This window comes from Notolepis coatsorum (assembly GCF_963971535.1).
Source record: "Notolepis coatsorum genome assembly, chromosome: 13".
Taxonomy (NCBI): domain Eukaryota; kingdom Metazoa; phylum Chordata; class Actinopteri; order Aulopiformes; family Paralepididae; genus Notolepis; species Notolepis coatsorum.
In genome coordinates, this window is record NC_140177.1 from 46,119,873 (window position 1) to 46,134,296 (window position 14,424).

Below are 14,424 nucleotides of genomic sequence, written 5' to 3' on the forward strand. Positions count from 1 at the left end.
GGATGCCATCCAATTCTGTTGTATGAAGTTTGTTGATTGTTAGTACAGGTATATAATAGGTTCCTATTTTCTTTTCAGCCAATCTGGCCTGTCCATGATTGCAGCTGGTGTGGTTGGCGGTATGCTGGCTGTCCTCATCGCAGGCCTGTCTGTCTTCGTGTTGCTACGCCGACGCCACATCAAGAGGAAGAGAACCATGCGAAGACTCCTCCAGGAGAGGGAGGTGAGAGGAGGAAGTGACTTATCTCCGACCCGCCCTCTTTTCTTGATCCTCCAATCACAACTGTTTGACTTTAGGTAGAAAGTAAGCCGTCACAACTCAAAATACAGGTCTGTTTTACTCCCATCACATACATTATAATAGAGACCAGAATGTGTGTGTCGTTCTCTTTCTTCCAGCATGGCTGCTTGTTTTTTTTTTTTTTTTTGGTCTTTTTCCCCCTCCATTTTTCCTCCGATTTTCTCCCATCCCAATGTTAGTCGTATGCCAATTCCCAGTCCCTTCCTGGTCGCTGCGCTTTACCCCCCACAGTCAGATCATTTGGGAGAGTGGAGGCTACCACGTGCTTCCTCCGACACACGTCCAATCCGCGCTTAGCAGGCGCCCCGACCGAACTGTAGGAGTCGCTGTTTACAACGACCAGGACCCACCCCGCCAGCTTCTCCCACCCTCTGATACAGCCAATTGTATCAGTGCAGACGGCCAGCCAAGCTGGTGACAACCCCGGAGCTGTGAGCTGGATTCGAACAGGCGAACCAAGCTCACAGCTCCGGGGCTGGTGACGAACACAATCTCCGCTCGACCACCTAACCGCCCTAGCATGGCTGCTTGTAACATAGTAACCATTGTTTTGTACATGGCAATGGAAGAGACTATAGCTGCTATCTGCACATCAACAGTTATGTGCTATGTGTTGATATATGAGAAATATATGAACAAAAACATAATAATTTGTAAACAAGTAGCTAGTATTTCTCTGAAGCTAGTGCAGAATTATCATTAGATAGAATCTGGGTTGAAGTCATGGAGAAAGCATGGAAATGCCTAGCGTTCAAAATACTATATCAGCTCATATTATGCACATTTGATTTTTCAAGGTTATGTTCATATTAATTGATCTAGGAACGGTATTTGACAGAATCGTGTTCATATTTTCAGTTGGTTGAACCTTTGACCCCGAGTGGAGAGGCACCCAACCAGGCTCTGCTCCGAATCCTGAAGGAGACAGAGTTTAAGAAGATCAAAGTGCTGGGATCTGGAGCTTTCGGTACAGTTTACAAGGTAACTACGCGTCTACGCTCTTTAATGCCTCACTCTTAAATCCCTGATCCCTTCTGCTGTAACCATCCTGCAGCTGGGACTGGAACCAGAGCTCCGGGGTATGCGTTAAGACTGCATATGAACCAGCCAACACCCCTCAACGCACTATCCCTCATCTAACACCACATCTGGTGTAAATTTTTTTTATTAAAAGTCACATCGCTAACTCACTACATCATGCATCTGAGTTTGCGCGTGAGTGTGTGTGCATGTGGGGAGGGGTGGAGTGTGTTCACGCAAGTGTGAAATGTTAAGTATTTAAATGAGCTTTAGTGATGAGTCCTAATAGCCTTTGGAACAACAAACTTGTGTCTATTCAGGGCCTCTGGGTTCCTGAGGGAGAGGACGTGAAGATCCCTGTGGCTATCAAGGTCCTGAGAGAGGCCACCTCACCGAAAGCAAACAAGGAGATCTTGGATGTGAGTTATTTGTTTCATGTGAATCGTTTGAGTACAGTACAAGCTATTGTAGTGTGAGAGCTAAAGCACATTCATTCATTCGATATCTTAGTTGCTATCCAACTGACTGTGAGTTAACATGGCTGCTGAAATTACTGTATATAAATGGATTTTATAATGTCTACCGTATATATATTTTTTTATAATAAACTGTGAGTAACAGCAAGCCAGAGGTTGGTTTAAGTGTAACATTTCCCCTAATTCATAACACATGCACATCTATTTGAAATGAATGACCGCTCATTTTCCCTGAAATGGGAAATGTATGGGGTTTCCAGACAGTGACCCCTTCTTGGTGCTGCAGGAAAGGGATTAACTCACTGAAGGGCTCTGTGTGGAATGTGGCTCCCAGGCCAGGGGTGGAGGTGTCCAGGAAAGGAATGCAGCCATTCGACCATATATAGACAAACAGTCTGTCTTAGCGCTTCGTCTCGGGGGTTGAAAGTGCATCCTGAATGCAGGGTCCGTGGTCAGGATGCTTGTGCCACATTGGGGACCTGTGGTGGACAATCATACATCATCCTTTGACCCGTGTGACTGGAGGACACAGTTTTCTTCCTGTTCGCTTTGTATTCATGTGATGATGTCTGCATTGTAAGAGACATACATCTCTCAGATACATCTAAAAATACTTGTATTGACTGCGTAGTAAGAAGCAAGGCTATTAAACTGTGTGAACATGTCATTTACGTGACTCACAGGTTGCAGGAGGCCTATATTAGGTGAACAGTGTCAACCCAGATTTATACACACACCGTAGGAGGTTGAGACATCATTTTAAAAGTGAACACCGTGTCTGCCAACTTGGGCTCGTCCTTCTAATAGTTCAGAGACACTGCGGAGAGAAACATTGCCTCGCTTTACTCACGAGTGCATTAGTTTGACAGTTGACGACTAGCAAACCTAGCTGCTAGCTAGTGTGTTTAGCCTCTTAACATGCAACGGCCCACATGTGGGCCCTCTTGAGGATGATTTTCTCACTGGCACTTTGGCGACCTCTAGCGGCTCAGGTATGCATATTTTTTTATACAATATATATATATCGAATTAAAGCCCTATTTGTTGCCTGTCGATAGCCAGGTGACAAAATCCATTCAGCGGTTCTCGAGTTACATGCCGATATGTGAGGCAAATACCACTCCTGACTCTCGAGCCTCTAACTCCGTCAATCATTTGGCGATCTCGAAGATTATTGGATTGTAACCAATGAGTAGGGCTTTCCAATGGTACCCCAGGTGGGAATGACCGAATCTAGGTGAAAAGTCACAAGCCAAAACAGGAAGAGAATTCTTTGTTGAATGCATTGAAGTCTATGAGAAAATAGTTTTCTGAGCCCTCTCACCTTTTTACCAAAACCGCTTCTAATCACTCATTTCTGAACGAATTTTTATGAAATGTGGACATGTACTACAAAAGACTTCAGGCTATGGACCCAGTCTATAGTCTTTTTAGCCATACCAATGTTTTTGGAAATACTACTTCTGGACTACTAACTACTACAGAAAAACGTGAATAACAAGTTTTTCTACAACTCAAGTTCAGACCTATGTTACTCTATTTCATTAGCACTAAAAGTGAGTTATTTTTATTGTATCAGACACTTGAGAATGTCATCTTTCAAAAGAGACCAGGTTCTATAAGTATAAAGTATAGTATTTTGGTTTGCAAAAAAAGTATGCAGTCCTCAAAAACTAAAACTAAAATGGCCTATTTTGGGGGCGCCCACAGCATTGTTGACATTTTACAAAAACGGGATCTAAACTTTACCTATTCAATATCTGCAGGACGCAGAGCATTCATGGCAGCCTATTTCATATTCATTGTGAAAATATTCCTACATTTGCTCATCACACCATAGGCTAATTTCCATTTGCGCCGCCTAGAGAAGAGTTGCGTCTGTCTTGCTCGTGTTTTCACGTTGACTTTGTATCAGGGTTCGAAATTAACGGGGGCTCGGGGCAAAATGCCCTTGAAAATGGACAAAATGCCCCCGAATATCAGTTAAGGGGGGCAGAAAATGCCCCCAACAGTTTACTAATTATATATATGATCTACAGTGCGAGCATTTCCCTTGTATTTGGCCCTAATAATATGTGTGTGTGCGCCACCCGGAAAAATAATTTACTCGAGACGAGTGACGATTACAAAACAGCTCCGCTGTTATAATAGTCCCACATTACACAAGGCGCATAAACGTCCAATCACAGTAGCGCCCGAAAACAAAGTCACGGTACCGGCTTAGGCAAGTTATACATTCAGAATCAGACAACGCAAAAAAATCAGCCAGCCATGAAGCCCATTCATTTTTATTTTGAGCAAAAGAGAGACGAGGAGAAAGAGAGGAATCCGGCTGACATGGCTTTTGAAGTGATATTCGCACGTGTTTTTGCGGGTCCAGTCCCCACGGTATGTTGACAGAATTCGCAAAACACCTTATCGACTGAAGCATAAAAGTCATTAGGATACTGCTCTGCTCTGAATTTAGGGCTTAGTGGGGAATTTCTTCCGACGTTAACGTTAACGACGCACCGAAGCAGCTAGACCATTTCTCCGTGTTGTGTGTAACACGCAGCGGTCCCCGCCTCCTCCCTCCTTGCAACAAACGTTCCACCCAAAAACGGAATTTCTATTTCATAATGAATTAAATAATTGTATAAAGAATTTTCAATGTTCTGTCATCTAATAATATATTCCATTACCTTTCCTATCTGTATCAAAGTCAAAATGTTGGTATCATAACAACACTACAACATACAAAAGCAGCTTGAGCAGACCAGAGAAAGACTTTCGTCTTGTTTACATCAGGGTCCCCCATTTTCAATTCATAGTGTGCACACGCACAGTATAATAATGCATGAGATAAATAGTTAATAAACTCTGTGTTACTTGAACAATTTTCACTGTGCTCCTAAATTTCTTTGTGTGCTCCTAAATTTTTATTTAGATTTTATTTATTAACATTTTATTTAGGAGCACATGTGCTCCTTGGGAAAAAGGTTAGCGTAGAGCCCTATATATGGAGACATTAACATTACATTATCAAACATAGGGACGAAGACTGTAAAAAAAAGTGTCAACAATGTTTTATAATCCTTATGTTAATTTTCATCATAAAAATTCAGTGCCCCCGAAATACAAATAAAAGCCCCCGAAAATCAATTAAGGGGGGCAAAAAAAGCCCTTGAAAAAAAATGTTAATTTCTAACCCTGCTTTGTATGTATTTGCGCCGCTTCACCTTTCACCTCACGCCGTATTTGAACATACTTTCAGACCATTGCTTGGTTGAAACAGAATTCTGGTTCCCATGATCACTGTGCGATGATCCGAACACATTGTTAAAGGAACACACCAACATTTGGGGAAATTTGCTTACCGTCTTCTCCAGAGAGAGACAAGAAGATAGATACCAGTTTCTCTCTGTGCGTTCAGTAGAAAGCTATCTGGCTGCATGTTAGCCTAGCTTAGCACAATGAATGGAAGCGGACATTGTGGCATTGTCCAACTAACACCTCTCCCGAAGGCTAGCCGGCCATGTCTGCTTCCATTCATTGTGCTAAGCTAGGCTAACATGCAGCCTGCATCGTTGTGTACTCATTGTCTAGACCTGATAATGTTGGTCAGGTCAAGTTACGTTTATTTGTATAAATCTCATGTGTCAACGGGCTTTGCACACTCCTGTTTCAGTGGAACTACAGCCCCTGACCGTAAACCCTCAATGAAGATAAGGGAAAGATCCTTAAAAAACCTTAAGGGCCCTTTCTCACTCACCATTCGGGGTCGAATCAGAGCCGCATCGCACCCAAAAAGGGTGTGTCCGTCCTAGTGAGAACACTCCCCCCCGTTCCCGGGGACGCTGATTTGTCCCCGGGGGCGCTGAACCTGGACCGCTGAAATAGGTGGTTCCGGGTGCGCGCCAGTGGGAGCGGGGGGCGTGGTGTACAAGCTTGTACCAAAACATGGGAGGCTTCTGTATCAACTTGCTGACACAGACAACGTCGTTACTTGTTTGAATTTGAAATTTTTATTTGCTTGAACAAAAAGGGGTAGTTCAGAGAAGGATCCTCCACCTCCTCATTCATCTTCTCTTCACCACGGCCTCTCTGTGTGGCTGTACTACAGGAGGCGTATGTGATGGCCAGCGTGGACCATCCCCACGTCTGTCGTCTCCTGGGCATCTGCCTGACCTCCACGGTGCAGCTGGTCACCCAACTGATGCCCTACGGCTGCCTGCTAGACTACGTGAAGGAGAACAAGGACAACATTGGCTCCCAGTACCTGCTCAACTGGTGTGTGCAGATAGCCAAGGTGAGGCAGGAACCGTCTGGCTGGGAACCATATTCAGTGTCTTGACCATTGAACGTATAATTACTGATTGACTAGTGACTTCATCTGATGGCTTTTTTTTATTATTATTGTTTTCTATATAATAAACTTAATTTTTCTATTTTGTATAGCACTTTTCATACAGAAATTGCAGTGCAAAGCAGTATAAAATACAGGCATAAGCGGGCATAAAAAAGATAAAAGAGGTAGCAAGGTAAGGTAATTCAGTTTTTCACATTAGGATCTAACATCCCAATAGGCGGTTTGATTCAGTTTAAAAATAGGCAGTAATAAAAAATTATAAAATAGAATAGACAGAGTAAAGAAGTGTGATAAAATAGTTTGATAAAAAATATAACATTTATAACAGAGCAGTGCATCGCTCATAACACTTAATAGAACAACAGAGCAGTGCATCGCTCTTAATACTTTGACATATATATGTTTGTACGTATACAGTATGTCTTCCCAAATGTCCGTTGTTACATGTCCTTTTATCTTGAGTGCACTGGGACAAATTCCCAAGAACTGCCAATACTGAATCTTGATTCTTGATCTTTACTCTATTCTTTTGGAATGTACAGTATATGGAACTGCTCATTGCTCTCAGTGAAATGACGGGTCCTCTTATCCTGGATGTCTGTCCATGCGGGTCTTAACATAGCAACATGAGTGTGAGGCTTTGTAACACTTACTGTATGTAGACTAAATACAGCGACTATGGCAGAGGTTCTAGAAAACACACACAGACAAAAAGAAACGACCACAACAGTTGTTTTGCAGACTCAACAGGCCTAGTCTGTGTATGTTTTAGTCCACTATTCCTTGCAAAACAATGACTGTTGTCCCAGCCAGGCTATAATTACTAGACATGACTAATCAGATGACTTGAGGTTTACAGTATACTGAGGTTTACAGTACAGTAACCAGGGCCCATATTCACAAAGCTTCCCAGACTAGGAGTGTTGATCTTGGGTCAGCGCGGCGGCCAAGAACACTTGTCTTCATGACCTTATTGAAACTAAGGAGGCTTTCACATCAGGGACCCGGGCTCGGATCCCAGTACACTTGACCCCAAAGTCCAGTTGGTTTGATTAGTGTAAACACTGTGTACCGTACTCGGACGTGGATCAACGAACAGACTGAAGCTGACTCTAGATCAGTATTTCACCCACTTTGAGGCTTTGTGATTGTGGACCCTGGGTTCTTCTCAGAGCCCAGATCTGGCCATACGTACATACAGTATATAATGTTTTAGATTATATATTAGATTAGATTTAGAGTCAGACTATTGGATTATTAGATTATATATTGCATATATTTAGCATTTAGCATTCTAGCATTTAATTTTTTTTAGATTATATATTAGATTAGATTTAGATTAGGGATGCTCGATATTGGCTTTTTTACCGATACCGATATACCAATATTGTCCAACTCTTAATTTCCGATACCGATATCAACCGATATCACATTTTAATGCCGATATCGGCCGATAATATCGGACATCATTTCTATAGAAATGTAAAAAAAAATATATTAAAACCGATACCGATATTTTCCGATATCACATTTTAATGCCGATATCGGCCGATAATAGAGTTTGTCTTAGAGCAGGGCGATAGAACACCAGGTAGTTTGCAGGCTGTTAGACCCGGAAATAGGCGCAGAACTTGCTGTCCCACGATTGGCGCACATGTCACATGACCTGGCCAATCAGAGCGCAAAACTCGAACGCGGAAACAAACATTTGTTGTCGAAAGTATTCACGCGACCTGTACCTGTATGTCTTCTACTACCTGTACCCCCCCCCCCCCCCCCCATGCTGCTATGGTACCGAAATTCCCCAAGGGGATCAATAAAGGAATATTTTATCTTATCTTATACGCATCTTGTAAGTCACTCTCCTTGCAGGATCCAGCCTTAATCAAAACAGATAGTGAAAGTAAAAAAAACTATCCTAGTGTGTTGAAGTTGCTCTTTGACCTTTGTTTGGCTCCAGGGTATGAACTACTTGGAGGAGCGCCGTCTGGTGCATCGTGACCTGGCTGCCAGGAACGTCCTGGTGAAGACCCCCCAACACGTCAAGATCACAGACTTCGGTCTGGCCAAGCTGCTGAACGCAGACGAGAAGGAGTACCATGCAGATGGAGGAAAGGTTGGTTGGAGAAAAGATTCATATTCTGTACTGTTCTGTATGTACTGTTATGTTCTGTACGGTTCTGTATGTACTGTTCTGTTCGGTTCTGTTCTGTTCTTCTGTTGTGTATGTACTGTACTGTTGTGTTATGTACTGTTCTGTACTGTATGTTCTGTACTGTATGTTCTGTACTGTTCTGTTCTGTTCTGTACTGTACTGTTGTGTACTATGTTCTGTACTGTACTGTTGTGTACTATGTTCTGTACTGTTGTGTTGTGTACTATGTTCTGTTCTGTACTGTTGTGTTATGTACTGTTCTGTTCTGTACTGTACTGTTGTGTTCTGTTCTGTTCTGTAATGTTCTCTATGTATTGTACTGTTCTGTATGTTCTGTTCTGTTCGTTCTGTTCTGTTCTGTACTGTACTGTACTGTACTGTTCTGTATTGTACTGTTCTGTTCTGTACTGTACTGTACTGTTCTGTTCTGTACTGTACTGTTCTGTATTGTACTGTACTGTACTGTTCTGTTCTGTACTGTACTGTTCTGTTCTGTATTGTACTGTACTGTACTGTTCTGTTCTATACAATGTATCACTATGTTGCCAATATTAGTTCTAGATTATACCTCCTCTAAGCCAATGGTTCTCAAACTTTTTCATGTCAATGACCCTCAAATTGATTCATAATAGGCCCTAGACCCATGTAGTGAAATAACAGAGCAGAGTGAAAGCTATGATCTGAATAGTCGCTTCCTTTCACTGTACTGTGAAAGCGGCACGGTGGTGTAGTGGTTAACACTGTCGCCTCACAGCAAGAAGGTCCATGGTTCGATTCCCGCTTGGGGACCAGGTTTCCATGATGCCAGGTACTCAGGTGGGCGATCTCCCAGGCCTTTCTGTGTGGAGTTTGCATGTTCTCCCCGTGCTCGCAAGGGTTTCCCCCCCGATAAGATAAACCCAATGGAAAAACATGCACAACAGATCGCTAACGCTGTGGCGTCCTTGACGAAGACGGACAGGAGCACTTTGATTGGTCCCCGGGGCGCGGCTCACGTTGACGCCCTATCTGCTCCCGGCTGCCCATGGGGGGAAGGACAACGGGATGGGAAAAGTGCAGAGAGACATTTCATCGGCGACTCAGTGCATGTGTGTGTGTGTTCCTGTGGGTCGCTCATCTCGCGTGTGTGTGTTAAACTGCATGACAAATAAAGACTTCTAGTCTAACAATTATTATTACTAACTTCTAGTGAAGAAGATATTTGTCAAATTAAACTATTCCCCATTTTGCTGGGAACCTCCTGGCACCCGCTCAATGACCCCTGTGGGTCCCCGGACCCCACTTTAACCCTTTCACTGCAGCACTACCGAACGGTTAACCCTTTCACTGCGACAATACACAGAAGGTTAACCATTTCACTGCCACACGACAAAGGGTTAGCCCTTTCACTACCACACTACAGAAGGTTAACCCTCTACCGATGGTTAACCGTCGGTAGTGTGATAGTAAAGGGTTAACCTTCTGTAGTGTGGTAGTGAAAGGGTTAAGAACCACTGTAAGCAATGCATAATATGATTTGTTTGGTTCATTTTATTCTTATACAGTTTGTGACAGTTCAGATTTAAAGTTCAGATTTGCCATCAGATATTCCCTTCCTCCACATAAATTATATTCTATTGCAGGCATTTCTTGCCAAAAAGAAAGAAAAAGAAAACATTGTCTTGTTTTTCCATCTGTAAACGGGGTCATCCCGGTCAGCACAACTCATCATATCCTCCCTCGTCCACAGGTACCAATAAAATGGATGGCACTCGAATCCATTTTGAACAGGACATATACACATCAGAGTGATGTATGGAGCTATGGTGAGTTGTGCACATCAGTAATATTGTTTTTCTGCTAACTCTACCCCAATAGGGAATGAATATTATACCTGTATACATCATCATCCCAGAATGTCCTAGACAGCTTCTATCACTAGAGATGTGGCCTAAATGGTTGAGCAGCAGACTGTTGACAGGAGTGACGCCAGTTCGATCCCCGGAACGGCAGGATAATCGGAGGGGGGTGGAAGTGAATGAATAACCCTCTCCCCTCCCTCAGCACCCGGCCGCTGAAGTGCCCTTGAGCAAGGCACTTAACTACCATCCATTCTGTTCATTTACATTTACATTTTGTCATTTAGCTGACGCTTTTATCCAAAGCGACTTACAAGTTCTGTACGACAAGTCATCAGGGAGGGTACAACTCTATCAGCTGAGTAACAATGTTCATCAAAGTGTTGAGTGCTATAGTGTAGGTTAGTATATTAGGACAAGTGCATGACAGTAAGGTTAGTTAGGGTTAGAGTTTTATTTAAATCTTTTTTTTTTGTGTGGCCAACAGCAGAATACTATTGTTCTGGACGCCTCCCATGTGTGACTGTGTACAAGGGAGTGAGCGTGAAGCAGGGCATTGACCATATTCAAACACGGTGGCCATTTTGCTCTTATGTCATGCTCAGGTTGGGATTCTCCTAAACTAAAGAATCTCAACCTGAGCATGACGTAAGAGCAAAAAAGGTTAATTGTTGAAATAGAGTAAACATGCTTAGCGAATCTACCCTAAGTAAATAAAGGTAATAAATAAATATCTAGATAATTAAAACATTTGCATACTGGTATACTGGATAGTATTGAAGTATTGGTGAGTTGGGAAAGTATTCATCAAGGACAGGTGAAGAAGGCTGTGGGCTGTAACTTTAGAGGAGGAAATATTGTTTTTGGAGGCACCAATCAGTCTCATGTGGACATCGGGAAAGATTGTAGCCTCCCTCCTCAGCCCAGATAAACACCTCCTCTGGATCAGGAATACACAGATGCACACACTCACTCATGCCTACCCCCACTCACACACACACACACACACACACACACACACACACACACACACACACACACACACACACACACACACACACACACACACACACACACACACACCCGTGCATGTGTCCACACAGAGGGAGGAGAGAGCGATACATAGTGGGAGATGATGATGAATAGTTTATTTCGGTCTTTGTTTACAGATAAATCAAAAACACACATGTGTGGACAAAAAAATAAAAAATAAAATCAAGCTCACACACAAAATCCAAACTCAATGACCGAAAAAAGGAATAGGCTGAAGCACATGCTTATTTTTGCCTATCCTTTACAATTCTTAAAAACTAAATATACTTTAATATAAGAAAGAAAAACTTAAAATATGCTGTAAGATATAATTTTTCTTTTTATTTTTTAAGAGAAGAAAATAGATTTTATTTGATGTTTTACTCAAAACTGTACTCCTGAATTATTTTATCCTTCAGGGCCTTTTTAAATCTCCCCTGAGAAGTACACAACTTCAACCCGTCACTAAGACTATTCCACAATTTAACTCCCAAAATTGAAACACATCTAGCTTTTACATTAGTTCTTACCTTTTTACATGTTTTAAGAATACACAAGCCTCTTAAATTATACTTTCCTTCTCTTGGTTGAAAGAGACATTGAATACAAGCTGGTAGGTTCTTACTCTTAGCACGAAAAATTATCTCCAAGGTTTTTATGTAAACCATATCTACAAATTTTAATGTGCAGGACTTTATGAATAATGGATTTGTCGATTCAAGGTAACTAGCTTTATTTATTATTCTAATAGCTCTTTTCTGTAGTTTAATAATAGGATCTATATTTGTTTTATAAACATTCCCCCAGACCTCAACACAATATGACATGTATGGCACAACAAGTGAAAAATACAATATATGCAAACATTTCTGGTTTAACAGCTCCCTTGTTTTGTACAGAATGCCAACAGATTTGGCTAATTTACCTTTGATATATTGTATATGTGGCTTCCAACAGAGTTTGTGATCTATAATCACACCTAAGAATTTTGTTTCATATACTCTTTCAATTTCGGTTCCATTTAAATTCAGTTTAATTTCACAGTCGGTAGGAACACCACCAAATACCATACATTTTGTTTTGTTTTCATTAAGAGACAACTTATTCCTATCAAACCATTTCTTTAACTTTATCAATTCCCTTTCTACTGTTTTCAATCATTATTTTATGTCCTCCCCTGAACAAAGTAAATTAGTATCATCAGCAAACGTAACAATTTTCTAAATATTCGATACTGTAAAAAATATAATTTAAATAAAGTATAAATAACTTGGGTCCCAATAGAGAGAGAGAGAGAGAGAGAGAGAGAGAGAGAGAGAGAGAGAGATACACACACACACACACACACACACACACACACACACACACACACACACACACAACCCCCCCTCCTCACACACACACCCCTATGTGGGCCAACCTCCAAATCTTCTCATCCCTGGGGTTTGATGGTACCTTCCGCTCAACAACGACATCAGCAGGCCCTGGCAGAAGCGACAAGCTTCCTCCTCTGCTCTTCCCTTTCAAACGGCCCCAGACTCAGAGCAGCATCCTGCCAGCTCCCTCCCTCCCTACAGCTCCCACTCCTCCACAGCCGGCATGGCCAACATGTCAACTTAGCCTCTGTTGATGCAGTGGGATGTCTTGGGAGACTTCCATCATGTCACATCTCCCACCAACCTTTTGCTCTCAAATGGGGGATGAAAACAAATCTTGAATAATTAGTTAGACGTGAGATGTGCAGACCGAAAGAAAAGGAATATCCACAAACTGTATTACAGATCCCAGTACTGTACTGACTCAATTGTCTGGAGTCTTTAGTCTGCACATGTAGCTTTATCTACCTGGCCTATAAGAACAGGTTGGATGTCCACACACACAGCTACTCTACCTGGCCTATAAGAACAGGTTGGATGTACACACACACAGCTACTCTACCTGGCCTATAAGAACAGGTTGGATGTGCACACACACAGCCTACCTGGCCTATAAGAACAGGTTGGATGTCCACACACACAGCTACTCTAACTGGCCTATAAGAACAGGTTGGATGTGCACACACACAGCTACTCTACCTGGCCTATAAGAACAGGTTGGATGTGCACACACACAGCTACTCTACCTGGCCTATAAGAACAGGTTGGATGTGCACACACACAGCTACTCTACCTGGCCTATAAGAACAGGTTGGATGTGCACACACACAGCCTACCTGGCCTATAAGAACAGGTTGGATGTGCACACACACAGCTACTCTACCTGGCCTATAAGAACAGGTTGGATGTCCACACACACAGCTACTCTACCTGGCCTATAAGAACAGGTTGGATGTGCACACACACAGCTACTCTACCTGGCCTATAAGAACAGGTTGGATGTGCACACACAGCCTACCTGGCCTATAAGAACAGGTTGGATGTCCACACACACAGCTACTCTACCTGGCCTATAAGAACAGGTTGGATGTCCACACACACAGCTACTCTACCTGGCCTATAAGAACAGGTTGGATGTGCACACACACAGCTACTCTACCTGGCCTATAAGAACAGGTTGGATGTCCACACACACAGCTACTCTACCTGGCCTATAAGAACAGGTTGGATGTGCACACACACAGCTACTCTACCTGGCCTATAAGAACAGGTTGGATGTACACACACACAGCTACTCTACCTGGCCTATAAGAACAGGTTGGATGTGCACACACACACACAGCTACTCTACCTGGCCTATAAGAACAGGTTGGATGTGCACACACACAGCTACTCTACCTGGCCTATAAGAACAGGTTGGATGTGCACACACACAGCTAATCTGCCTGGCCTATAAGAACAGGTTGGATGTGCACACACACAGCTACTCTACCTGGCCTATAAGAACAGGTTGGATGTGCACACACACAGCTACTCTACCTGGCCTATAAGAACAGGTTGGATGTGCACACACACAGCTACTCTACCTGGCCTATAAGAACAGGTTGGATGTCCACACACACAGCTACTCTACCTGGCCTATAAGAACAGGTTGGATGTGCACACACACAGCCTACCTGGCCTATAAGAACAGGTTGGATGTGCACACACACAGCTACTCTACCTGGCCTATAAGAACAGGTTGGATGTGCACACACACAGCTACTCTACCTGGCCTATAAGAACAGGTTGGATGTCCACACACACAGCTACTCTACCTGGCCTAGAAGAACAGGTTGGATGTGCACACACACACAGCCTACCTGGCCTATAAGAACA

The 14,424-nt window shown here is 42.8% G+C and overlaps 1 protein-coding gene across 1 annotated transcript in view; it reads left to right on the forward strand.

Annotated features, from left to right (window-relative positions):
• Positions 1-14,424, forward strand: part of egfra (epidermal growth factor receptor a (erythroblastic leukemia viral (v-erb-b) oncogene homolog, avian)) — an 88,876-nt gene that overhangs the window by 60,815 nt on the left and 13,637 nt on the right. Inside the window, exons 17-22 of the mRNA XM_084327508.1 lie at positions 79-223; positions 1,160-1,282; positions 1,642-1,740; positions 5,900-6,085; positions 8,106-8,261; positions 10,030-10,105. Of these exons, the coding sequence (XP_084183634.1) occupies positions 79-223; positions 1,160-1,282; positions 1,642-1,740; positions 5,900-6,085; positions 8,106-8,261; positions 10,030-10,105 (785 nt within the window). The remainder of the gene's footprint in view (positions 1-78; positions 224-1,159; positions 1,283-1,641; positions 1,741-5,899; positions 6,086-8,105; positions 8,262-10,029; positions 10,106-14,424) is intronic.